This window comes from Poecilia formosa, unplaced genomic scaffold, assembly GCF_000485575.1.
Source record: "Poecilia formosa unplaced genomic scaffold, Poecilia_formosa-5.1.2 Scaffold7, whole genome shotgun sequence".
Classification (NCBI taxonomy): domain Eukaryota; kingdom Metazoa; phylum Chordata; class Actinopteri; order Cyprinodontiformes; family Poeciliidae; genus Poecilia; species Poecilia formosa.
The window spans coordinates 4,996,968-5,024,044 of NW_006799946.1; the positions used below are offsets into that span (position 1 = coordinate 4,996,968).

Here is a 27,077-nt window from a genome sequence, read left to right on the forward strand (position 1 = left end):
AAGGCGTCTCTCTGGTCGCTCTCCCCTTTCTCACAGTTATTAGTCATTCTCCGCAAGTGTTGAGCAAGACGAGAACTTGGCAGGAGAGGGGCCTCTCCGCTCATCGGTTCTCCTGCAGAGACGAGTCCAGCGGCCTGTCCTCTGCCAGAACCCGGTTCCTTCACACTCACTGAACTGGGAAGGCTAACGAGAGGCTAGCATAAAGATTTTATTTATTTATTTATTTATTTTTTACATAGGTGTGAGGAGGAAGAGGAGAGGGTAATAAATTAGGCTGGAAAGAGATAAAAAGGAGGGGATGAGTGAACTGCCCCAGAGCTCAAACCTGCCTGCCAAAATTTGTAGAAGACATCGCTGGCGGAGTGCCGCCTCCTGTTGAGGGTGGAGGACAAACAAAACCCGCCTGTTGTTCGATGGAGGGTAGCCACTTCATCAGATGTTCCGTTTTTTGCTGAACCACTCCGACAGTTTGTCAAAATTAACAACAGTTCAACAACAAAGTGTTGCTGCAGAATGTCATCTGTTCTGGATGTTTTTTTTGTTGTTGTTGTTTGTTTGATTTAAAGGGGCAGCGTCATGTGAAATCAACTTTTTTGTTGTTTTTTTTAGCTTTATATCATGTTACAATGTTATTCCCCCATCAAAAACATGCCTGGTGTGTTGCCTTGATTCTTTTATGCATGTTTGAGAAATCCTTTAATCGCCATGGCAACCATTCAGCTGTGCAAAACACTTGGGTGAACCCAGCTCCGCCTTCAAGGTACAGCTCCTCCTCAGAGTGGCAGTTTCCATGCTCATCCTCACAGAGCAGCCCCCCCCACAGCCTCCCCTGTTCAACTCCTTCAGACTAGCAGCAGCAATTAGCAAACACCTGGTAGGATTTGACATGAGCTGAGCTCGTTATAAGAGCTACTTCTCAGTGAAACGCTGGTAAAAATGTTGTTAAAAAAGGTGGAGTTTCAGAAAAAACAGGAGCTTTTAAAGATACAGATTACCAATTTCAAGGCATTAAATTACAGAATAAAAATTCTTTTAAGTCATAATTGATTTATATATAGCTTTTTTTTTTAACTGAAGTTAATTTCATCACCGTGTGTCTGGAAAACACATAATTCTGCTCTTGGATGATTTAGATAAAAACGAAAAAAATATATTTTAACCAACAAGCTTGTTTCTGATAGCGAGACGGGCCACTGTAAAATATAATAAAACAATGTGAGAGAAGCTGCCTGTTTGTATTTACACTTTATTTAAAAAATATATGGTAACACTTTATTTGAAGGGGTCATAAACATGACAATTACACCTGTTATGAACATGAGGGAGTCTTTATGATTATTTATGTTGTCACAAAATGTCATTCAGTAAATAATAACACTTTTAATGGTCTTTTAATGTAACTTTTAGTGCAACTTCACATTAAACAACAGTTATAAAAACATTTTTAAGACTCCTTCATGTTTACAACAGTGTTTTGTCAGTCTTGTGTACACTGCTTCAAATAAAGTGTTATGTCATAATAAAAAATGATTTGTTCTCTTCTCAAGAATTCATGGAAAAATCTTTCAAATTAGATAATTTCAACATCTTAACCCATTGAAACATCGCAGATTTACTCAAGAACATTACAGTTTGAAAACCTTACATTGGTCCACGCCTGGCTTCTACCAGACGTTGTTTGTTGCCAAACCTGTCCAGAAATATTAACATAGATGTTTTAAAACGGCACATAAATCTTTTGGAAAGGCTTGTAAAGGTGATGTGGAGAATGAGAACTGCCTCATAGGCATTTATTATGAATGCATCAGCTGTCAAAAATAGAAAGTAACATGTCCATAATTCAGCTCCTGGGAGCACGAAGGAACAGCGAAGGCTAATGTGCTCGTGGAAATAAATGGGATTTTTGTGTTTGAGAGAAAGAAGGAGACGCGTCTCAACGCGGCTGTCCAGTCTGCATCTCTGAGGGCGGCGTCTTCTGTCTGTAATTTTCTACGTGCTGCAGTCGCTCCGGTATTCTCAGTTTTTGTTTGGGCCGTCTTTGTGAAGAGGTGAAAATGAAGGCATCGCGTCAGATCACATGTAAACACGAGGACGTCTCGTCTGAGTGTGTGTGTGTGTGTGTGTGGGGGTGTGTGTGTGTGTGTGTGTGTGTGTGTGTCGGGTCAGGAGACGCGTATTGGCAGGCAGAGGACGGGAGGTCTCAGCGACTGGAATCATATGAGCATCAGATTTATGCCTTCAGTGACACTTCAGGTCCTGCCTGCAGGCGGCTCAGTGAATATGAACTCATTTTTAACAGATTTAACAGAGAGGTAATAAATATTTAGACCATTTCTCATCTATCTGGACTCGTTTCATTATTATTGTCAAACTATTTTGTGCTGTTGTTTGTTTTAGTCTCTAGGTTTTTATATTTTATGTGCTAAAACATGTACAAGAAATATTAAACTCAAGTTTTTATAAGCTTAGGTTCAAAGCAGAACAGAATATTAAATCCAAAAAAAAATATTGCTTGTATGAAAATCCTCTTTCATGTGATGAAAAATGACCTTCAGTGTGTCTGTTTTTCCTCAGGTTGTTACAGAGATTCCTTTAAATTCTTTATATAAAACTTAAAAACTTTACTTAGTCTGATAATAAAAACTGTTGAACTTTAATATAAAACATGCAAGATTGATGGGCAGCTTTTATTTTTTTAAGACAGGTCAGGAACTCAAATCTTAACAAGATCTGCCACACTTTTCAGAATTCTGATTGTAAAACTAGTCTTGGAAGCCATATGTGTTTTCTTCTACGTCATATTTATTTTTTATTATATGTTGATCTGTCACATAAAATTATAGGTTGCTAATTTTATGAGAACGGCAACACAAAGAAAAAAAATTATTCAAGCATTTCTTCATGAAAACATTTTTTATCTCATAATTTTAAGACAGTCTTCTGGTAAAGTTACGCCTTTCTTCTGCTAACTTTATGACAACATACTCTGTCGTATAACTCGCAGGAAGGATGATTGAAATAAAAACTACTTTTTCACTTTTTTGTAATTTCTACTGTAGAAATTACAAAAGAAACTGGATCTGGTATGGAAAAAAAATCTGAGATTTTACTTTTATGCTCGCCTTACTTTGTTATAAATACCCTAATCAGTACTTTCTCAAAATGCTTTTGTGTCAGGACAAAATATTGTTCAGTCTCTGAAGGTGAAAACTGAATCTCTTAAGGCTTTAAAGAAGTGCACAACCTGCTATGATTGATTTTATTTTCTGAACTTTGTGCACTTTTGTTTTTGCTTTGTCAGTCGTGAGGCCCGTGAGGGCTGAGGAACTCGGGGTGAATCTGGAATGAGTCGGCCCATTTCATTGTATTCAACTCGGGGAAAAGCTTGAGGGATTTAGAGCTCCTTTAAAGAAAAGGCCTCTGGTGAGCCGGACCTGGACTCTCCGAGGTCTGGTTGTGAACAGCATTTTGATTTGCTGCTGCGAGCGGCTTTATCCTTCGGTTTTCTGTTATCTTGTGTTTGGTTGTAATTCAGTGCTGGACTCACATCAGAACCAAGGTGTGTTATAAACAGCTACAGGCCAAATAATGTGTTGCTAAGTAGATACATTTATTTTTGATCAAATTTTAACTTTATGCTGCCTGTCACTTGATGGTAAAATAGCCAGACACTCTTTGTGTTTTTAGCTAACAGTGTTTTTTGTTATGCTTTCTGTCTACGAATTAGCTTTGTAACATTTTGATTTGTGAAACATACTTTTTCTTTTTTTTTTGTTGCAAAATGCCCGCATATAGCTCTTTTTTTGTTGTTGTTAGGGAGATATATGTTGCTAAATTTTAGAGCACAGCAGATTCTACCTCATTTGCATATTGTAGCGATAAAGTTAAGAAGCCTAACAAAAGAGAGTGCCTGTGTGTAAGTATTGAGACTTGGTGAGAGAAGAAAGTAGGTGACCTTGAAGCATAAAGAAGCTGGAGTATGTGTGCGTGTGTGTATGCGTGTGTGCGTGTGTGTGCGTGTGTGTATGCGTGTGTGCGTGTGTGTGTGTGTGTGTGACACATAAAGATACGGATCTCATCCGAGGTGTTTTTGTTGTGACAGACGTCAGCTCGACCACCAGCGCCGCGCCTCATGCTCCCTTCATGACTCTATTACGCTCCACAGCCTCGTTCATCCTCACACACCTTCATGCTAAACCCACCTGCTTTGTCATCTTTTCTTTGTCATCTCAGAACTTCCTTCATGCTGGTTTGATCTTCTGAGTTTCCTCCTGTTCAGAGGTGATTGTGACCGTCTCCTGCCTGCGTTCGGGTTTTTCCAAAAGCCTGCCAATGTATCCCAATTTAAAACTTTCCACGATGGATAAAAGGTTGAAATCTCAAAAGGATAAAATAGAACAACTTAGCTGTAGTGCTTCCAGCCTTCCTGTTACCTGCTGAAAGTCATGCTCTTTCTAGTTGTTGTGAAGCCTGAATGGACTAAAGACATTTCTTGACAATTAAAAACTGTTTCCTTTCAAACATCTTCTTACATCAGTGCACTAAATGTAGCTAACTGCTGCACTAAAGCATGTTGTTGGCATGTCAGTCTGGTAGCACTGACACACGGTGTGTTCACTGAAAGGAAAAATGTAGGACTTTACCCCAAGCATAAATTTATTCAAGCATAAATTCAATCCATTTGCCATTTTTGTTTCAGACCAAACTTTATAAGAGCTGTTCAGAAAATCAAATGGTTCTTTTTCTGCTTTTCTTCCACCTCGACTATTCATAATCTATCAAGATGATTTATCTCTGAGGGAATAAAAACATGAATGTTCTCTCTCCATTTCTATCCTGATCACATCTCTCTGCCTCCACCTCGTTTTCTCTCTGCTGGTGGGAATCCCGGCTGTGACGACAGTACCTGCTGCAGTAAAACCCCGACCGCGCAGCAGAGGCTCTGGCCCTGGATGCTTCCAAAGTCAGAAAATTAACAAAAACCTGCAGCGCAAGCCAGACAATATACTGTACCGTGTGTTCTTTTCCCACCTGTTTTCAATGTCAGCGAGATGCCGTTTCTATTTGCTTGTATTTCACCAGCCTAAAACATTTTTTCCGTAATATGAAGCATGTGTTTTTCAGCCTCTCCCTTCCGCAGCTGCAAACGTTGTCATGCTGCTTTACGAGAGTGGAAACGATGTTAGCGCATCAGGAACAGGAGACCTTCTCCTGTCCTTGCAGATTTGTAAAAACACAACAAGGAAACTGTTGGCTGCTGCATTTCGCTGAATGGGGAGATTTCACCACTTTGATAGTTACATGAGATGCATTCAAATCCTCTGGTTTTTGTTAATTTCGTAGTAAACAATAAGTTTTCCGTGTCCAGTCTTATTTATGCGTCAGTTTTTCTTTCTTTCTAAAGCTGAAGGTGAAAGATGGCCCTTCGAAAGTCAAAGACCAGATTTAATTCTGGTTTTCAACCCGTAAGAAGACTCGAAGGCACGACCCGCCCAGTCTGACTGAACTCACAACTTTTGGCAAAAGTTTGTGACGACTGTGGTTATTATGTTACACAACGTGAAGACGCTTAAAGGGTATAAATACACTAGACACTATAAGAGTTCACACTACAAACTTCAATATTTTGTTCCCCCTTATTTTGTGAAATACTCTGAAGCTTATAAAAACTGAACGGACCACAGCCTCGGGTCTTTCTCACCAACACTGCCTCGTACTCTGTCAGACTGAAAGCCGCTGTAAACAGTTCAACTCTGATAACGTCTGAATCTTTTTACATCTGGGGAACCGAGAGCCGTTAAGATTTCAGAAAGCGGATTCTTGCTGCCATTAAACCCAACGCTTACAGGCTTAAATGTCTGCTTCTGATGAAACGTTGTGTGAACAGAGAAGAAGAGTCACACGGCGGGAGGCGAGGAGGAATAAAAGCAGCATCCTGTTGTCCTCCTGAGCCCAGCCTCTTTCTCCTCAGACAGATCAATAATCATTCAGCTGCAGCACTAAGACCTCTGACTCAGCTATGAGATTGTTTTCTTTGTGTCAGGAAGGTATATTCAGTCATAAAATACAACCTTTACATTTTTTTTTTCTGTTTCTGAGATCCAGGCTTTTGACAGGGGTAGCAGAAAATACAACAGGAGTTTGAGAAACAAAGGAGCAGCTGGTCAGGCCTAATTCTTCAGACTGACATTCCCCTCCCTCGTTGCCTCCTCAGCCTCCTCCTCTGTCTGCTTCCTGTCACCGGGCTGCTGCCTGAGAACAGGTGTGTTATCACCTGTCAGCAGTGGGGGTGGGGGGGATGTGGAGGAGAAAGCTGCAGACCAGGAGTCTGGCGCGGGAGCAGCGTGGCGCTGTAAGTCCACCCAGCCCCAGCGGCGTGTCGGCCGGAGGGTTTTCTGCTGGACTCTGTTGCAGCAGACTCTGTCTGTGGCAGGATGCTGCCTTGGTGGGCGGGTTCTCAGGGCCGCTCAGGAAGCTTGGTGTGGTGGACCCAATTGATTTGCTGCTTATTCTTGGTCTGTCAGGACAAGGCTGTTAAAGTTGTTGCTGTTCTTTATAGTAACTCAGCCTGCGTTGAAGAAAATACTGGCTCAATTTCCTTAATTATGTTTGTTGTACAACTTACTCACTTCAGGCATTGGTTCTGAAAACTTCAAACAGTTTCTTGGCTGTTTTTAGTCACCTTTAGGCAGTAATTATTTTGTAGTTCCTCCTTTAAACATGTCCTGATTTACCCCCTGGACCATGTAGTCAAATTCTATAAAGGCCTGATAATGAGAGCTTTGTTTAATTCAGGAATGACCCGGATCTAGACTGTTTCATTTGGATTCTGACTGTTTCTCAACACCTCTTGGCATGTTTTCCTTCTGGATTATCCTGATTTTATCTCCATCCATCCATCTTCTCATCAACTCTAACCAGCGTTCATGTACCTAGCTAAAGAATAGTGTTCCCACACCATGATATTGCCACCGCCATGCTATGGGGTGAGTCAAGGGATTTTCCATGTTGGTTTTCCATCAGTGCTGTTGCAAATCGACCAAAAAGGTTTGGTTTTGTTCTCCTCCTGAGCACCTTCTCCAAAAGGCAGAGACGGTAGAAGCCTTTTTGGCGCCCTGAGTGAATAACCCAACTAAACAATCCCTTATCTCCACACTAAGAAACACTGAACCACAGACAGAAACCTTGGTGTACACTGTGGCTCTCAGCCATGAGATACACGCACACCTACAAACTTTAGCCAGGACTGGCTGTGCTGATTGCTGGGAGACCAAAGGAAGGTGTACATTCAGGCTGAAGTATGAACAAAAAATATACCTGTTACTATTAAAGATAAAGTGCAGAGGCTATAACATTGATGGCAAAGATGAGAAAGAGGCAAGAGCAGCAGCTCATGTTTGTAATGCTTTCGAAATTTTCACATATACTTGCAAAAGTATCCACAGTTTTCCTGCAGCCCAAAACCCAATGTGAGATGTTCCTGTTTTCTTTCTATACCTACTGAGGCCATGACAATGACAATCTTGTGACAAGGACACAAAAACATAACCCATATGTAAAATGTGTAATATGCTTGATTCTGTCTGCAAATGTATCCTCACAGAGTGCTACGTCGGGACAAATGAAATACATTTTGTATTTTCATCTCATTTATTTCCAGCCCAGACGTTCTCAGCTGTCATTTTTCCACAGTAAGGATTTTCTCTCATCGCCTAACAGCATCCTCTCTGTCTTGTTTTCTTTTCCAGAGCTGAAAAAACAGAAGTTTTGAGTGAGGACCTACTGCAGGTACTAATAAGTCTTCATCAAATACGTGCAAGCGCTTGAGTGAGCGTCTTTCTTGGGGAAAAAAAATCACTATAGGTGCAAAGTATTAGGTAATCATGAAATGACTTTTTTTTCCCAAATGGCTCCGTGAGCCGCCGTCAGGCAACTGTAATGAGCGCAGAAATTGAAATTTTCTTCAACATAAAAGGCTGAACGTCCTGAGTGATTGATCCGGGGCGCAGCATTGTAATCAACCAGATTAACGATGCCTTCGGTGGCATCAGCGTCTGCTCCACTGGGTTGGTTTAATAATGAAATGAAAGGCGTTCAAGAGCAGGTGGAGTAATGGTGTTTATATGCCAACATAAAACAGCTACAGGGTCTAAATTTATTTAAATCTTACCATATTTGTTTTTTATACCATCATGACCTGGGTCAGACTCGAGTCGTTCTGACGTGTGTTTTCTGTATTGCTGTGTGTATTTGTTTCAGGTCGAGAAACGATTGGAGTTGGTCAAGCAAGTTTCCCACAGCACACACAAGAAGCTGACCGCCTGTCTGCAGGGTCAGCAGGGTGTGGACGTGGACAAGAAGTCTGTCAGGTCGCCCTCGGTGAGACTCGAATGCCCAAAGGATGCTAAAAACATTAAACTGTGTAAAAAGTGATGCTTGTGGACAGATTTGATTAAATCTGGTGCTTGTGCAGACTTTATTTTCGCTTCAAAGGGGATACAGGTTTTTGTTTTTTATATTTTAAAGGTTGGATTATGGATTAGGAATGTTGCTCGCTAAACACTGTTTAGAGAGAATCGGAAACAAATTCTTGTGGTCAGAATAATGCTTTGATTTGTTATTTGAGAAAATGTCTACAAAATGTTTGGTAAAAACAAACCTTAAAAAAGTTTCAGGACACTTGAAGAAGAAAAAAATCAATGAAGAACAAAACAAAAACACCTTTCAATGGGATTTAACTAAATGTGGTTTAAGTATTGATTTTATTACTAACTGTAAATATTGAATTTCACCATTGTAATAGCTGATTCAGCCTTTCTATATTAAAGCTGGTTGTGCAATCAAAGAAATAATAGAAAGATAAAACTGATGAGTTTGTCTAGTAATAAAAGTGTAAAAAACAGAATGTGGATGCCACACTTTTATTTGGCAAATTGACATATTCTTATTTTTTAAATATCTAGTATATTTCCCAACGTGGCTCATTACCCAGGGTGACACAACCAGAGGGGCGCTACTATCACTTGACTTCCACAATTTTCCTGTTGATTATTTTTGCCAGTTCAGCCAATGGGCTAGAAAAAATATGGCCATGCTGGCTAAAGTATTTCGTCTCCAGCTTTATTAAAGCGTCAAATCAGTTTTGTTTTTAAGGAATCAGGACGGCATTGGATCATCTCCGGCTCAAAATCTAAAACGCTTTGGCCAGTCTGACGTGAACTGGAGTATTCTCCACAAATATGCTTTCAAAACTGAGAATCATTTTATGACAATCAGGGCCACCGTAAAATGCTGGTGGAGATTCTTTGAACGCACCGGTTTTTCTGTGCTGCCTACACTGATGTGTTTCATGTGTTAATCACAGTTTTCGGTGATAACCGACACGTTTCGCTGTGAAGGCTGGCTGACTGTTTCTGCTCGTCTCTTGTCAGAAAAAGCTTCCTCTTACAACACTTGCACAATGTATGGTGGAGGGGGCGGCCGTGCTGGGGGACGAGTCTCTCCTGGGGTGAGTGCTCCGATACTGTTTTGATTCCCCCGTCACAACATTTTTAAAAGAAACCCCCAGTGAGTAGAGACTGCGAGAACTTCTCTGACTAAACGAGTTTCGCCTTCGGATGCAGGAAGATGCTGAAGCTCAGCGGCGAGACGCAGGAAAAACTGGCTCAGGAGCTCATCGTGTTCGAACTCACCATCGAGAAGGATGTGATCGAACCGCTATGTGACCTAGCAGAGGTAGACATTTTATCTAATGTCTTAGTTTGAATTCAGGAAATGTAAATTATTAAAGACTGTATTGCAGTGTTGGACTGAGTCCATTTTCAAACTTTCCTAAAAAAAAGACATGGGTTATTCAGGATTACAGTCTGCCTAGACAGACTTATGATATTGTTTTATAAATGCGTTTAGGGATGACTTAAAACAGGCTGTTCATGCATTAAAAAAACTGCTAGCCTCTCACAGCTGAAAGTTACACAGACTGATGTCAGAGATTAGCAGAAAGCTGCAAGAAATCTCACTGAAGTTATTTCAGCCCAAAGAGGGTCTCTGAGCTTTTTTCACAGTTAGAATCCAGACTTTTGTTAGTATTTTATTATTATTGAATGAGTAAAACAATATAATTTTTTCATTAATTCACTTTTTATGCTGGAAAAAAGGAGATTAAACATCATCATGTGAGAATTTCATAACAAAGACCTGATTATTTAATGAGGTGTGACCTATATTTCTTATATTTCTTAAGGTAAAGGATGCCAGTGAGTTAATCTTAGAATTTAAATTAAATCCAATGGGGATTCAAGTAAATATTATTTTCAATGCATTTGAACTTATAAACCAGGTTGTAGCAGAAAAACGATATTCTCAGAACGAGGAGCTCCCAGTGCTTGCTCCACATTTAGATAATTGTGAAACACATGCATGGTGGTGCCGCTAACAGTAATGAAACTGTTCTTTGCTCCGTCTTCTCAGGTGGAAATCCCAAACATCCAGAAACAAAGGAAACATTTAGCAAAACTGGTCCTGGACATGGACTCTGCTCGCACAAGGTGAGGTGGAAACATGCATGACTTTTATTGTTTAGGTGAGAGGGAATAAACATTACGGTTCCCAGTCTACGAACTGGGAAACTTTATCCCTGTGAACAAAGTCCCGCTGAAGTTTCCCACTGAATGTCACCAGGATTTGATTGCGCACCTGTGAACTCCTAACACTGCTCTCTGTGTTAAATTTACTCAGTCACCTCTGCTTGTTGCTATTTGAATGAGACATTTGCTCTTTATTATGACATTATTTAATAGTTTTGTTGCTCAGCACGCTGTCAAAGTTGTTCCTGTTAAACTACGAGAGAGCGCAGACTGATTCGTGCTCACACACCTGCTGTTAACACCTAACCCAAAATATTAAATTTAGGTTACATTTTTATAAACAAACACCAAACCATCACCTCAAGCTTGCTATATAATTTCTGAAGCTTTTCAAATTGTTCTAAAAAGTAAGAGAGTGGCGAAGAAAAAGGTTTACAGTGAGTTGGAGCTGAGGTGGGTGACTAAAGAAGAAGAAAAAGACTTTTATTGATTGGCTAGACGAAGAGATTGAAAATAAATGAAGGAGAGAAAATGGAGGGAGTATTTCAAAGAAAGAAAATCTCAATAAAATACATAAGGTATGCAGCTGTAATGCGATAAAATGTGGAAGAAGGTCAAAGGATGACATTACTTCACATCATCCTCTGTTTTTATAATGAATTTTAGTTATTAGATGTTTGAATTATGAGTTTATTCCAATGTATTAGACAGCATAGACAGTAACTTAAAAAAAAAAAAGTAAATATTTCCATGACATTTTCAGACCATATTTTCATTTCTTTCTTTAACTCCTGCTGACTTATTGTTGTATCAGACTTATCATCAGCAGTGACATTCAGGATGTTATTTTCCTCGCTGCGGTCAAGTCTGTCGGGTTTTTTTTTTTAAAGTGACCCAAATATGAAGCAATTTCTCCCATCATCCTCCTGTGTGCTGAACTCGTCTGGCAGCGCTCCATATCATCTGCACTCGGACGGAAAATCATCCAACTATGCAGAAACACAGACGGAGGGACAGAACTAGGAAAGGAAATAGCTTGAGTTTAGGAGACAAAACTATGACTCATTGTTTTGCTTATTTTAATAAATCCGTTGAATTTTTTTTAGATGAGTTTTCAGGAATAAAAAAAATCAAAAGCATCTTTACCTTCCTTGTAACAGTTTTAAAAACCTTAGAGATGCGTAAGATATTTTTGAAACAACATCGCCAACGTATATACTTTGTAAACACCCTGACATACTTTTTTGCCCAGGTACTACCAGTCTAACAAATCCTCGGGACTATCCAGCAATCTGCAGCCAACAGGAGCCAAGGCCGACCACCTCAGGGAAGAGATGGAGGAGGCAGCCAACCGCATGGAGATCTGTCGAGTCAGTGAATATTATCTTAAATGTCAATGAGAGAGAATTGCAGTGCTTTGAAGGACTATTTGCTTCCTGGTTGGTAGTTCTTTTCTGATTTTTGCTCTGTTGTCGCAGTTAATCGATTCAGATCATCAAACTATTTTTAACGTTGTACAAAGATAGCCTGAGTAAAAACAAAAAGCTAATTTCAAATGAGGATTTTAATTATTAAATGAGGGTAAAAAAAACCAAAAAAAAAACAAGCTATTCCAACTGTTATGTATTTGGAATGTTCAGAGTTGCTATGGTAACTGTAGCCTGGGGGAACAGATCATGGCCGTTGAAAAGTGACAGCTGATCCGGTGAAACGCCTCCATCTTCTTCAATGTTGTGACCAAAACATAACACAAACCGAACATGGCCCTCTGTGGAAGAGGAAGTAAAAGGCCTGTAGGATCAGGGAGCCTTGAATTGAAACTGTCTGACAACATGAAGTTGTCAAAAAAAAAAAGTCTCAATATTACCTCACCAGTCAAGGAAGACGTCCAATGACCAGCTGAAAGAAATGGAGAAAACGTGGAGAACCTTCCCAGGCGAGGCCACGTTAATAAAACTTGTTGTAGGGCTGTAGCTCTTGAAAACTGGAGTCAGATATTCCAAGTCTAGACTGAAAATGTTTTATCATGATCTTAAGCAAGCTGTTTATGCTCAAGAACCCTGGAGGGTGAGCTAAAATCCCCCCACATCATTGTAAAATTCTCGTTACCAGCCGTTACGCCTGATGTCAGCTATTACTATCAAGGGTGGCACAACCAGTTATTGTTAGGAGGTAATTGTACTTTTCCCCATAGGGACCGGTTGATTTGGATAGATTTTTCCTTTAGGGAATGAAATCATCACTTGAAAACCGCACCTTGCATTTATTTTCTTTGATATTAAAATATATTTGGTCTGAAAGAAGAAATCCATAAGGGGGTAACTCCTCCTTTTTTTATAGCACCATGTTTACCTTGAAGGGATGCTTTGTAGTGACAAACAAGCTAAAGTACATAACTTATAAAAAAAACAAAAACATATTGATTTCTAAGCCCTTTTATAAATACAACATTATAAAAGGGATTGTTTTGGAGCCTTTCATTTATTACATCAGTATTTTCACTATCCTCTAAGGACAACTTCCATCATAAAAGCAGGTTATTACTGTCCGTATTTGCCTCCAGTTGGTTTGGGTGATTCTGTTGTCTTGAAATGTGTTTTCTGTCTAACCAGGACCAGTTATCAGCCGACATGTACAATTTTGTGGCCAAAGAAATAGACTATGCAAGCTACTTCCAGACAGTAAGTCCAACACCTGCACAAGCTGTGACGCAGGCGTCCAACCAGCCCACATCCTCCGCTGACCCTTTGGTCTCTCTGTGTCTCTCTGTCCAGTTGATAGAAGTCCAGGCAGAGTACCACAGGAAATCATTAGAGCTGCTTCAGAGTGTTTTGCCGCAGATCAAAGCTCATCAGGGTGAGTCTGAGTTTACAGATTGTGATTCTGCCTCTCTCTTAGTGTCTGTTTAACAGTGACGTGTACATTATAAAGTACTGTTATCCAGAATGCAGCGTTTAAAAATGGGAAAATTAAACACAAGTAGAAAAAGACCTAGGGATGTAGCCTGTTAGAAAACTGGAAAGTAACTTTGCAGTAAGACAAACCCAGAAAAACAAGATTTGTGCTCTAAAATCACCAACTTGCTTATCCAACATAAATATATAAGTCTGACTCATTTATTTGGAGAATCGGTAAACTTCATTTTGAAGGATCAAATTGTCCTCTTCTTGTTCACTTGGTTATCTCTACAAGGAATTTAAAGTCCAGTATTGATCCTGTTTACACAAGATTTAGTGTCTTATTTTGAAAATAATGTGGTGATTAATTTTCAAAGCATAAAAAAACCCATTGAGATTTTGAATGCTTGTTTTCTTGTAAAGTCACATTTAAGAGCCCAACACCGAAACTTTGATGAGAATCTGTAAATTTATCAAGTCTCTGTGTAACACATGTGCTCTAGTAATATTCAAATATGAGTATTTTATTACGTAAGGTATCTGACTGCATTATGTTTTAAGTTTGCATCATATGACTCCCTTGTTGATCCCTGCTGTAGACCAACTGGGAGGCTGAAAGCAGCAGTAATCCAGTCATGAGACTGTTTTTTGAAGAGTACGCGGTAACTTCATTTTGACAGTGTAAATAAATCCCTTTTTCATTGCCGGTCTAAGCGGATTAGAAATTTGGATTATTTTATCGTTTTAACCTATGAAACACCAATACGCTTATTTTTGAAGAGCATCCCTGAGCGTTTCCTTGAAAGTACCAACTTTAAACCAAGAGCCCCAACAAATGGGAGCTGAAAAATATCTTTAAACTGTCAGTGGCAACAAGTATATGTCTCCCACTCTTGGTTATTTTAATTCATTAAGTGTTTATAAGAAAGGCCACATTTGAGAGAATAACAGTAAAATTAAAGAAGCCGAGTTAGAGGTGGAGAGAAGTTTTAAGCAGTAAATTAAACATTTTGTAACTGGAAACTTTTAAAGGAAGTTTTAATTATGCTGAGTTCAACCGATGTCCTAAAAATGTCAAATGGCTACTATAGTTATAGAAAATACAGAAAAATGCTTGAGATAATGAATTAATTCATACAGCAAATTTTCCCAAATACTGATCCGTAGCAATCACTGGAACATGGCGGGATCATTAAGGCAGAGTCAGTGCTGTTTATCAGAGTTAGTGTGTGTTTGTTAGACTTAGTGTGTGTGTGTGTGTGTGTGTGTGTGTGTGTGTGTGTGTGTGTGTGTGTGTGTGTGTGTTCGTGCGTTTGACAGAGACCTGGGTGGAAAAACCATGCTACGGGAAACCATTAGAGGAGCACTTAGCGCTCAGCGGGAGAGATATCGCCTTTCCTATTGAAGCCTGTGTCACTATGCTGCTGGAGTGCGGCATGCAGGAGGAGGTAAACACAGCACACACTTTCAAAACGCATCTACAGAAAGTGAAGCATTATTGTACGTTCAGTCAGTCTTAATTACTGCCGGGACTCCTAATGAGATTCACACTTAAACGTTTCACGGCTTGGGGGTGGGGAGGAAATCCCTGTTGGTTTAATTAAAAATCTACAGCAAGAAATTATCCAGTTTTTGCATTTTGGGGATGCAAAGCTAAAACCATTTTTTTTTTTTAAGAGAAATCAATCAACTTTTCAGTTTAGGATGACAAAATTCACCTCCTGACGTCTCTCATCACTAATAGCAATAATAAAACATGTTACCCTGCACGTTTGCCGAGCCTGTCTTCAGCTGTCACAGTTCGATGTTTTGGGTTTTCAGGGTTTGTTCCGAATCGCTCCTTCGGCCTCCAAGCTGAAGAAGCTGAAGGCGTCTCTGGACTGCGGCGTGTTGGACGTCCAGGAGTTTTCTACGGACCCACACGCCATCGCAGGTGAGTGAGCAACACTAATACAGCTTATTGGTAAAAATATTTAAAAAGCATGAAGATAAATTCATCTTTTATTACAGTGGTATAATCTTACAGGAGGAAAAATGACGCTAACAGTCCGTGATAAATAAACGTAATTGAAGTATTTATAAAATTTTCACTATACTCTTTTTGTTCTTTGGGAACTTCTAATTGTTAATCTGGGAGATTCTGTTTTCTTATGCCAATTTATCTTAGCTACTGTTCAAAATGGGAAAAACAGGAGAACAGATCTTTCCTTTTTCATGTACATTTGCATCTAAGCTCAACCTTTGGACGGCGAAATGTCGTATCTTCGAATCAAGCCACCCATTTAAGAGTCTGTGCCTCTTGTGCAGAAATGAAAAGAAAATGTCTGATAACATCCACATGTAAGTAACATCAGAGAGTTTTCTGCAGCTGGGAGAAAAGAAAAAAGATCAGTTTTCTGTGTGCTGCTGTCACTTCACTGCTTTTAAATCAGAACCATGAGGGACTACAAAAGAAAGTAAAGCTTTCAGGCTATTAAGGTGCTGTTATTGATTTTTTTTTATGACAGTACTGCTTTTTCTGCTGCAGCTGACTGCTGCACAATGCTGCTGTCAGAGAAAAACACATTTATCAAGAATAAGAAAAGCTAGGAGACGTGTTTTAGCCTTAAATCGATATTTTTAATTAAACTGCTATTGTTTAACAATCTCCCTTACCACAGTAAACATTCACTGGCATGTTGTTTTGATTACAAAGTGATCGAAAAACTGTAAATACATGAAAGAAGCAATTAGTTACTTAAATATTTGAATGAACCATCAAATGCATCATGAAATAATTAAATGCAGAGATCATTAATTAAAATTTTTATTCATTTTGCATAATTGGGATATGCAGTTATGATTGTTTCCAGTGTTTATTATTCGGTTCATATTTTGTCACATTGTGAATTTATTTTATCTGCCAACCATTTTTAGGTGGCTAACGCTGCTATTGACAAAATGATCGATCTGCAGGTAAACTGCTGCGGTCAAAGGTTAGGTTCATACCAGTGAAAGTTTACATTATTTCATGATCAGAAAATATAAAATAAATGAATAAATAAATACCGAAATGATATAAATTTTACATATAGAGCGACTCTGAAAGTCCTTCAAACAGCATCGGATGTAAACCAGAAGGAAAAATAGTTTAAAATGTTTAAATTTTAAACTATTTCAAAATAGTTTAAAATTTTAAAATATAACGTTTTTATATTTTATAACGTAACACAGCTGCTCTTGTGCTGTGTTATTGTAAAATTAAAAAAAGCTCAGATCATCACCATGTTTGACAGATGTTACGGCGCTTCTCTTCACTGTGATATAAAACTATGATGTGGACTTTGTAAGTTGTATTAAAACATAGCAGAAATGAAAACCTTTCTAAAATCTTCCAGTTAATTCAACCTGATTAGACTTAGAGTGATGACTAAAGCAACAAAGTTTTTACATCAGTCGCTTTTTTCATAACATAACCCATTTGGAAATAAAACTGAGGTCTGTGCAAAAGCCATTTCTAGTCAGTTCATAAGGAGAATTATGCTCTTTTTGTCTTTGTTGGAAAGGAAAACACATTTTCTGTGCATTCATCAGAAACTCATTTTCTCTGTAGCAGCAGCAGCAACATACAGCATCGGTTGAATTTAGACACAGCTGAGCAGACTTAAAGGTGCATGCAGCCGTTTCCCAGTGAGGGATGTCCTGATGTTTGTCATCAATCGTACTCATACCTTTGGGAAATGAAAACAGCAGAGCAGAGAAAAGGAAAAGACGAGCTGGAAAGGAGCACAGTCAGCTGACACCTGTTGTCAGCCACTGTGGGAGAACTGTGTTTTCTGTTGCTTTAATAGGTTTACTGCTGGTGAACAGACAGTCTGCAGGTATTAGGACAAGATTACAAAACTAACACTTGTTGCACCAATATAACTATGAACATGTCTATTATATTAATTATATTATATTATATTAAAACCCCTAAATTAATTTGTAACTAACATTCATGCTGACTTATGACCAGTAGTGGGCCTGAAGTCCCAGGAAAACATTTAAATGAAAAGTAAAGAAGATATTCCGTCTAAACCTTCTTAAGTAATAAAGTTGTTTGGTGTCATGGAGTAGGAGATGTGTTTGTATCTATGACACGTTTTAAAATGGAAAAAAAAAAAGTTTTCATTCTCATTAATGTTTACGTCTTGTCACACCATGATCACCGTCGGCCATCATTTCTCGCCATTATCTCACATCGGCAGCAAAATGTCATTAATGCATCAGAGATTCGTGGAAAATGAGGAGGCTCATTTTCTCCTCAGCATAATTATGTTTGAGGTGAAAATCATGTGGGTGAAAAAACGTTTATAAAATAGAGATAATGGGGCAAATTTTGTCTCTTCAGAGAGACATTCAAAGGGAAAATGGCAAAGAAACAAATGGAAAAGGAGCTGAAATGAGAAGCCCTGGAGGTTGCAGATCGCATATCAACAAGCCACTTAAATTATAAAAGTATAATAATGCTTTCTCTCTCTCAGTCTGCTCTGCTTTGTTTAGATGTGATGAACATAAAAAAAAGGGAAAGCAGCTTCAGAGTTGATTATGTTAATGTAAACAAACTCTCTTTTCATTTCAAAGCTGGAGCTTAGTTTCAGCAGAGGTGGAAATTAAATAGATATCTACAAACCCTCATAAAAGTATTCATGCCACTTGAACCTTTCATGTTTAGTCACAGCACAGCAACAAATTCAATGTATTTCACTGGCTTTATGTGGCTTTATGTAGCATAATGCAAGAAGTGTCATAATTTAGCATGTGTTATTGTGCTTTAAGTGCAACATGGAATAATACTTTACGATACCCTGTAATGTTATGCGATAAATACGTTTTCCCCATGGGCATATTCTGCATCCATGCATACACAATCACACTAAATGCATGCGATGCATTCTTACTGTAGTTTTATTCTCCCTTCAGGCGCTTTAAAGTCGTACCTGCGCGAACTCCCCGAGCCACTGATGACCTTTGAGCTCTACAATGACTGGATCCAGGCCTCCAAGTGTGTATCTTCACAGAACAACCAGTTCAAAATGTGTTTTCTTACATCTGTGTTCAAATAACTGACAGAGTTTTTCTTTTGTTCTGCAGCATCCAGGACCAGGAGAAGAGGCTGCAGGCTCTGCTGGGCGCCTGCGAGAAGCTGCCGTGTGCCAACAACAACAACTTCAAGTGAGTCAGATTTTGAAGTTCTCCTCCTTCGTTTTGTGATTGTACCTGTAGGTAATTACTGGAACACAAGTAGAAAAAAGAATACAGAAAAGGATTTTGAGTATAAGACGCAGCAGGAGAGCAGAGGGATGCATGCAGCTGGTGTAACATCTCCCATTTATTCACTTGAACCAGCGGTGTCAAGCTCATCTTCGTTTTGGGCCAAATCAAGATCATGAATGCTCTTAAAGGGCCGGTTGTGCCAGAAAGTATTGATAAAACCTGTTCACAAACTGTTAAAATATCAATGGATTCTTAAACTTAAATAATATTATTGAACATCTTTTCAGTTCCTTCAGGATTTTGTGGTACTTTTTGGGATTTTTTGCAATAAAAAGTGTTTGTGGTAGTAATTTGGAAATATTTGCGATATTTATTTATGACTGTAAAAGCGACTTTTTATCCCTCGCTGTATAGGTATGGACTATAATCTGACATCAATTAAGGCTGAGGCAGCTGTTTGGTACAAGTTAGAAAGTTTTTGACAATTTTGAAAAAAAACAGCAATAAACTCCCAATTATTAATGCAAAGAAGAGCGGGGATTCGTTGATTTTGCCTGAATTTCCACGATAATTCTCAAAAAACTGGAGAGACTGATTGATATAATTTGGCAGTAAACAGATAAAAACTGGATTGATTTGATTGAAAACATAAAATTTAAGCACATTCAGTGTTTAGTCTAGAATATAGAGGGCCACATAAAACGCTACTGTGGGCCGGATTTGGCCCGCGGGCCTCGAGTTTGACACGTGTGACTTCAACTACTTTATAGTTCAGACATCAACTCTGTATGTTTGCCACACATGTGGTCAGAAAGGTGTTCAAAGAATTAGCTAGTAGCAGTTTCCAGTTTTAACACTATTTTATTAAAAATTTAGTAAATATTTTAAAACCTCTGCTGCTGGCTTGTTGAACGCTCGTACGGTTTTCTAGTTATTTTTTACTTTGCTGGTTGAATATGTTGCTTTTCATTTGATAGATTAGTCCAAGCTACGCATTATTTTGTAATAGGAGATATTTTATTTTGTTTTTACATTATTTTATGAGGAACACACCCTTTCTTTAAATATTCTGTTTCAATATATTTAATCCCTTTACTGATACAAAGATTAATTGTAAGAAAACTGTAGGTTTAGGCAAAATATTGAAATGCGATGATGGAAAAACAACTGATCCTGAGTTCATCAGGCTTAGTTAATTTAGAGGTAAATCTGGAAAATGAAATGCGGCTTTTTGCAAATGACTACTACTTCCAATTTCTGTCATATTTTTGGTTTTAATCCTCGCTTTTAATCCTGAGGGAAACGTCTCCAGCGGCTGTCTCATGAACAACTCGCCGGGGTTCGTCTCGCGATCAAAAGACGAAAGATGTAAGCCGTGATGAGAACGACGAGAGGAGGAGGAGCAGGAGAGAAGCGCGGAGCTGTCGGGCTCGTTTTGAAATCTCACAAATAGGACGATTTTCCAGGCAGTGCTCCTGAATGCGGATCTGTCAGAAGATTGTTGCTCACAGCGATGAGCCGCTGGATGGTTCGATTGAGCAAAGCGCAACTCGGATGAATCACAGCCAACTTACTGGTTTCCAACAGCACAAAAATGCAGTTATTCTCTGGCGTTAGCAACTGAGTTCAAGAATCATCAGTTCTTCTGACTCGACTTTTTTGCGGCACGATAAATCCTGAAATAACATCGAAACATTATTCAGAGAAGTGTGGAAATATTTTGCACATTTCTCCAAACAGTAGTCACTCACTTTTTATAAAAAAATAAAAAAATTAAAAAAAACGACACGTGAGTTTGTTTCATCTTCATTGTGTTAGTCAAGGCAGATTTTGAAACAGGAATGAGCGACGAGATTCTGACTGATTCAAGATTTTCCTTCTTGCAGGGTTTTCTCTAAATATTTAGTCTAGTGAGGGCAGCTAGATGAGTAGTCAGACTTCTGCTGACTGCTGGAGAAAAATGAATGCTTTCACCCGTCTGCTGACAGGTATTTGATCAAGTTTCTCTCCAAGCTGACTGAATACCAGGACGTGAACAAAATGACGCCTGGAAACATCGCCATCGTCCTCGGCCCCAACCTGCTGTGGACTCACGATGAAGGGTGAGACACCAGCTAACCCGGAACCAGAGAAGTAGAGATCAAGGGGTTGATTACCGATCCACTTTAAGCAACTGTTCGCATGTAATATGAACAGTTAATCTTTCTTAAATACTCTTATCTTTTAGTTGTGTAAATATTTTTTCGTAAGTGTTGTATGAAATGCTTTCTTGAACCAGAATTCCTCTACACGCGTTTCCTGTCTGTTTGCTGCAGTAACATCACAGAGATGATGACGACCGTCTCCCTTCAGATCGTCGGCATCATCGAGCCCATCATCCAGCACGCCGACTGGTTCTTCCCCGGAGGTCAGAAAAGGAGAACCGACAGACGATGAAGCGCAGTCTGGATTTTTATTTAAATTATTTTACAGAAGCTTGAATCCTGCTGAGTTTAATCTCTGAATTTTTCTTTCTTTGTTTATTTTTTTTACTTTTTTTTGTCTTAGAAATTGAGTTTAATGTCACTGGGAACTACGGCAGCCCAGTCCACACCAACCACAACGCCAACTACAGCCTGATGCCGTCTCCGGACATGGATCAGGTGGACCGGAGGCAGAACGACCAGAGCCGGCGGCCGCTGAGCGTCGCCACGGACAACATGATGCTGGAGTTCTACAAGAAAGACGGGTACGAGTCAAATCAGCTGAACGTGTGCACATAGCTTATTAGTATTTATGCCTCTTGGACTTTTTAACACTTTATCAGGCTGCAGTCAAACACTTTCATGGGATAAACCGAGAAAAATACATCTATGGTGTAAGAAATTATGTTTTTTACTAATAAAACCACAAAACGCTTTCATGCATAGCCTCCCAGACTAATGGTCTAGTCTGAACTTTGACTAGGCCTTTCTACCACATGAATGAGCCTTGATCTAAATCATTCCACAGTACTTTTGGGCCAGTCTTTTGGGGATTCTGACCGTTTCTCTTCCAGGTTTGCTACTTTTAGCTTCACTCAGCTTCCCATCATCACCCTTCACGTCTCTGCTGAAGTAAATAATTTCCACAGCAAGATGTCACCACCTCTTTGTTTTCAAAAAGTTTGGTTCCCCCCACCCCCGCCTATTCAGCATAAAAAGATTTGCATGTTTAAAATCTGCCTGCAGAGCGTTTCTGAACCCATATCTCCAGAACAAACATGCCCCGTTAATAACTGACTTGATAACATCCTGTTATTTAAAGTAATCATATGAAGATCTTTTATTTGTTGGAGGCAGTTCTATCTATGCAGTTTAGTGTTTTTTATTGAGCTTTCTTGCTAAACTGTTAGCTGCCCCTTTAAATTAACGGTTGTCCAGTACAGCACCACATTCTAGACACATGTCTGGTTCCGTACGTTTGCGCACTTCGATCTGTTGCATGACATTTTCAGTCATGTGTTGAGGCATTTTGACGTTTTTCTCCTCAGCGGATGTTTGCTAGATCAGGTTGGTTGTTTGCTTGGGTTTTATTAAAAAGAAAAGTGAACTGGGAATGTTTTCCAACCTCTGAAACAGTTTATTACTTTGCAGTGAAGGCGGGGGAAAAGAAGGGGTTGGAGATGGAGTTGTAAAAGAATGAGACGGAGCCACATTAGTGCAGGATTTAAAGTTTTAACCAAGCTTATAGGTTTCAATGTGAAGCCTGCAGCTTTTGATCACAGAGAATGAAGCTTTAAAACGTAAATTAACCTAGAGAAAATGTTGCAAAGCAGAAATTTCTGGCCTTAGTGAATGATCCTACTTTGGATGTTGTTAAGCCATTATCCGCCTCTGAATCATCCAAAGTTTCACATTCTTACTCACCAATCTGACCAAAAAGGAGACAAGTTTATTTCTCATGCCTGCCTCCAATAAGAAGGTTTCCCTGTGATTTCGACATGACCTCGGTAAACAAGCTGCTTTGCCCCAAGGCGGACAGAAGCGACTCACTCTGCATCACCTGCCCTCAAGCCTTCGTCGCGTTAAGAGACAGTTCGGGGGCTGAAGTTTAGTCTGTGAAATAACCATTCCCACAATCCGGGAGCCGCGGAGGAGGATTAGTGGAAAACCAGCCAGTTGCTTTCTTTCTCTTTCACCGCCTTTTTCTCTCTAATGCTTCCTTACACCCGCTGTCTTATCAGGGCCCAGCGAGGAGGCTGAGCTCTGCAGCCCAGGGACCGCGAGCAGCCGAGCTAATTAAACCTGGACTGATCAATGGAGGGAGCTCTGCTTCCAGTGGAAAAAAAAAAACACTCATCAAAAACCAGAATGAGGCTTCTAAAGAAACGTGATACGAGGCAGACGCATTCAGTCAGCGTCTGACTAATGGAACGGAGACTGCTGGGTTTTATCTTCAAAAGATTTTAGTTGCAAAAGTGCCTTTAGATACGAAAGTATTCGCACGCATTGAACATTTTCACATTTGGTCACATTGGCAGCCACAGGCTTCAATATGACCTGTTGGGATTTTAATGTGACAGACTGACATAAAGCAGTACATAAATGTGAAGAGAAAGGAAACTGCAGTCTGGTTTTCAGTGATTCAGAAAGATATGATGCGTGTTTGTAGTATTGTTTTATTATCTAACCCTGCTTTCACTTTTCTACAGAGTCCTTTTCTCTTTGAAAATGTATAATTTTCCCTCTATTTTACAATTTTGCAATTGTTGATCACATAAAATCCCAGTAAAATACATTGAAGCTTGTGGACGTAAGGCAACAAACTGGAAAAGCTACTGCATAGAGTGGATTCCTTTTGTTCATGAGGGTTAGAAACCACAACCATCCACAAATAGCTTAAAACTGCAAATACCTGAGACTTTCGAATGGTTTGGGTAATGTCTCACCACACAACATGCTGTAAAATGACTGCAGGGGGTCCTTAAAGAGCAGCCAAAGAAAAAAAAATCACAATGTTGTTATTTTGCAGTTATTTAATAGAACAGCATAGGATAGAAAAACTTTATTACTATTCTCCTTAATGTGCATTGTTTTAAAAACCCTAGTGCCACAACAACATCCTGTAAAGAGATATGGTTCTTAAATGTTGAAAAAGCACAAGCAAAGGCAAACCTTTGAGTGACCAGACCTACATAGAAAAACAAAACTTTAGAAAATGTACTGGGAGCTGCAGAAAGCCTTTCATTTTTTGGGGGAAATTATGTTGTATCCATCAGGGAAACACTGACCTAATTAGAGTGAAATAGAGCAGTAATTTTCTCCCTGGACTTGATGTCATTGAAACACTTAGAGTAGAGCATAGCGTGACTGTCGTTTGTTCTTTAAGTCTCTTTTTTTTTTTGGCTCGTTTCTCTAATCCTCTCTTCTGCTGCTTCGTTTCTGCCCCTCAAGGTTTTACGTCTGCAACAGACAACAGTCAAACTTTTTTATTTTTATTATTTTTGATGGTCTTTGTTAATGTCCTCACGGTTCTTGTTTCTGTTTTAACACTGCAGCATAAGGAAGATCCAAAGGTAAAGTAAGACTTCGTTTACGTCTCTTACAGTCCCGTCGTGTTTGTCTTAGCTGCACATTTAAAGGAGCTGACGGTCATCGGCCATTTGTTCTGCTGTTCAGGTGTGTCTAAAGCAACGCATTTGACCCGTCACAGAGCAGACTTTGTTTTCTGTGGTTACATAAATGCATCCCTTCAGTTTCTCACCCTGAACAGATATGTTCAGGTTTGAAGACTACCTTGACTGGAAACACTGATTTTTGTTCTCCTCATCTTAAAGCTGGCTGGACATAAAATATTCTGTAAATTCAGTTAAACTTACTTCACATACACTTTATCTGTAGAACAACTTGTCAGTTTTTTTCTTTGTTTTGCAGATTTGCTATTAATTACCTAATTGAGATCAAACCTTCCCTGCTGGTAACAGTTTTTTTTACACTTACAAAAATCAGCAGTGCAAGGATTTTTTAAATCCAGACAAGGTTTCATGCAGAACTGCTGCATTAAACAGGCAGACTCACTTATAATGAGCCAGATCCTGCAAATTACCACAAACAAACACGCTCAGCTCTGTGCAACAGTTTTACGTTTCACTCAACTTCATGCACATGAAACTTGTGCTGCAGCAAATTCTGTTGTGGTGTCCAAACCCCCAGGAAGCTTACCTTGACAAAACATACAAGGGAGAGCAAGATCAGTATGTGCTGCATTCACTTGCAATGGGAAATTTAATATCTACTCATATAAACACTACTACATATGGCACACAGCAGTTTGCATATGGAATATGTTTTAATCTGGTAGATATGAATTAAACTTTTGGAAAACGAAACAATAAATGGCGCTAAATGTTTTTAGGACATAAAGCGTTCTGGATTTTTCAGCAGATATTGAAATCCAGATGTGTTGATTCTTCAAATCTTTAAATAGACTTTGTAATTTGCACATTTTATGTGTAGTGGATGTGAACAGAAACCAAAAGGATTAATCAGCAACTTAAACAATCCCATTTACAGTCGGTCATTTCCATTGTCACCACGATCCTCAGTTTGATCGTAGTTTGGAGTTCAAACTCTGGATCAAACATGGCTGAAATCCTAAACTAAAAACCTTTAAAAGTCACACAATTGTGCTGCTTGTGATGTCATCAACCCAATTCTCTATCTTTCAGCAGTGTTTGTATTGTCAAATTACACTTTTTTTTTATTACAGAAAGAAAACCGTCACTGGATGGAGTTTTAAAAAAACACATTTTACCATCTAATAAAATTTCTGCCATTTTGAAGGCGGTAAAACGCCCAGAACAAGTCATCTCCTTTGGCTTCCAGGAGAATCTGCAGAATTAAATAAAGTAATAATTTCACTAATGTTAACTCAGTGCTGGAATCAGTTGTCCAGCGTCAGAACAAAAGCTGAATTTACATCCTGGAAGCCTTGAACTCGCTCCCTCCTCCAGCCCAGACCCTCCTGTCATATGATTGGCTGTGCATCTCTGTCCCACTGCAGCATGGGTGTCAGGGTGATGGACACTTCTTGGGTGTCACGCAGGGGTCCGTCGTCGACGCGTAAAACATCCTCAACTCCGCCAAACGTGCACCCGTCGACCCTGTCCGCTGACGCTCCCATCCCCGAGCAGCCTGGGGATTTCTATGCGTCCCCATCCCCCACCCCTCCTCCCACTAGCAGCGACCGAGCCAGGTAAGGCCGCGGAGCCCCGCCCTCCTGTTCACCCCGCCCCCAGGCCTCCCACCTGCTGGTGCCGCCCTGCCCCTGCAGCCACACGAGGCTCCCGCCCAGCGCAGCAGAAACCAGAAACTAAGCCTACAGTTTGTCTGTGCTTTCATTCATCCTCTCACCCCCCAACGAACCTCAGTATCTCAGTTCTGATCAAGTGTTTTGCATTTTCTGTCTTTTTTTTTCTGTCATTTTTTTTTCTAAACTCTTAGAGTCCTTAATTTTTCACCGGAGTGATAAACTGCATATCATCACCTTCCTAAAATAAGTCTTTTTTTTTTTCTTTTTTTTTTTTTTTTTGCCAAAAGTGATTTTGGTTGTGGCTTTAGGAAGATGATGACGATCGGAGTGAAACTTACAGATTTCACTCCTCTGTAAATTTAACTTTAATGTTGATTAAAGTGGATAAAAGTTAATTTCTGGTGAAGATAAAAGCATTTGCAGTGCTATGTAATAGTTTTTCCACCCCATTAACTATTTCTCTTCTTGTCGGGTTTCATCCACAAACATCAATATTAGTATTTAATGTCTCAGACAAAACAAACAAGTGCATAACTTTGATGTGAAACCAAATTAACTCCTTTCTACAAGTAATCTGTAAATTTTGGAGTTAATTTATTCTGATTCCCCTTAATAAAATCCAGTAGAACAACTTACCTTCAGAAATCACCTGTTTAGTAGATAAAATCCACCTGTGTGTTATTCTCAGTATAGATCCAGCTGTTCTGAGGATATTTTGGCCTATTTGCAACATCATAAGTGGAAGAAAACATGATGAAACATGGTGGTGGCAGCATTTGGCTGTGGGGCTGCTTGCTTTCTGGAGGAGATCAGAGTGGGGGAAATGGGTGGAGCTGAAAACAGGGCAATCCTGGAAGAAAACATGTTCAAAAACCCCAAACACTCAGCAAGGACTACACTGGAATGACTCAGATTTAGATGACCTAGTCAAAGTCCAGACCTAAACACAGTTGGGATTGAGAGATGCTCTCAATCCAGTCTGACTGAACTTGAGCTGTTGTCAACAACCTGCAGCTGTTTCTCCAGTAGCAGTTAACTTAAATACAAACGGTCTCTAAACTTTTAATGTTTTTATTTAAATGAA

At 39.4% G+C, this 27,077-nt stretch overlaps 1 protein-coding gene across 5 annotated transcripts in view; it reads left to right on the forward strand.

Annotated features, from left to right (window-relative positions):
• LOC103152326 (rho GTPase-activating protein 44-like) overlaps positions 1–27,077 on the forward strand; it is an 83,147-nt gene that overhangs the window by 44,866 nt on the left and 11,204 nt on the right. For 3 of the 5 annotated variants that reach the window (XM_016661057.1, XM_016661064.1, XM_016661059.1), the window contains exons 2-18: positions 7,749–7,788; positions 8,260–8,379; positions 9,432–9,508; positions 9,624–9,735; positions 10,471–10,547; positions 11,839–11,956; positions 13,199–13,267; positions 13,361–13,442; positions 14,804–14,931; positions 15,305–15,416; positions 18,428–18,509; positions 18,599–18,679; positions 20,710–20,823; positions 21,037–21,128; positions 21,269–21,449; positions 24,240–24,257; positions 25,745–25,936. In XM_016661057.1, the coding sequence (XP_016516543.1) occupies positions 7,749–7,788; positions 8,260–8,379; positions 9,432–9,508; positions 9,624–9,735; positions 10,471–10,547; positions 11,839–11,956; positions 13,199–13,267; positions 13,361–13,442; positions 14,804–14,931; positions 15,305–15,416; positions 18,428–18,509; positions 18,599–18,679; positions 20,710–20,823; positions 21,037–21,128; positions 21,269–21,449; positions 24,240–24,257; positions 25,745–25,936 (1,695 nt within the window). The remainder of the gene's footprint in view (positions 1–7,748; positions 7,789–8,259; positions 8,380–9,431; positions 9,509–9,623; positions 9,736–10,470; positions 10,548–11,838; positions 11,957–13,198; positions 13,268–13,360; positions 13,443–14,803; positions 14,932–15,304; positions 15,417–18,427; positions 18,510–18,598; positions 18,680–20,709; positions 20,824–21,036; positions 21,129–21,268; positions 21,450–24,239; positions 24,258–25,744; positions 25,937–27,077) is intronic. The other 2 variants (XM_007572748.2, XM_007572755.2) reach the window with 2 other exon arrangements.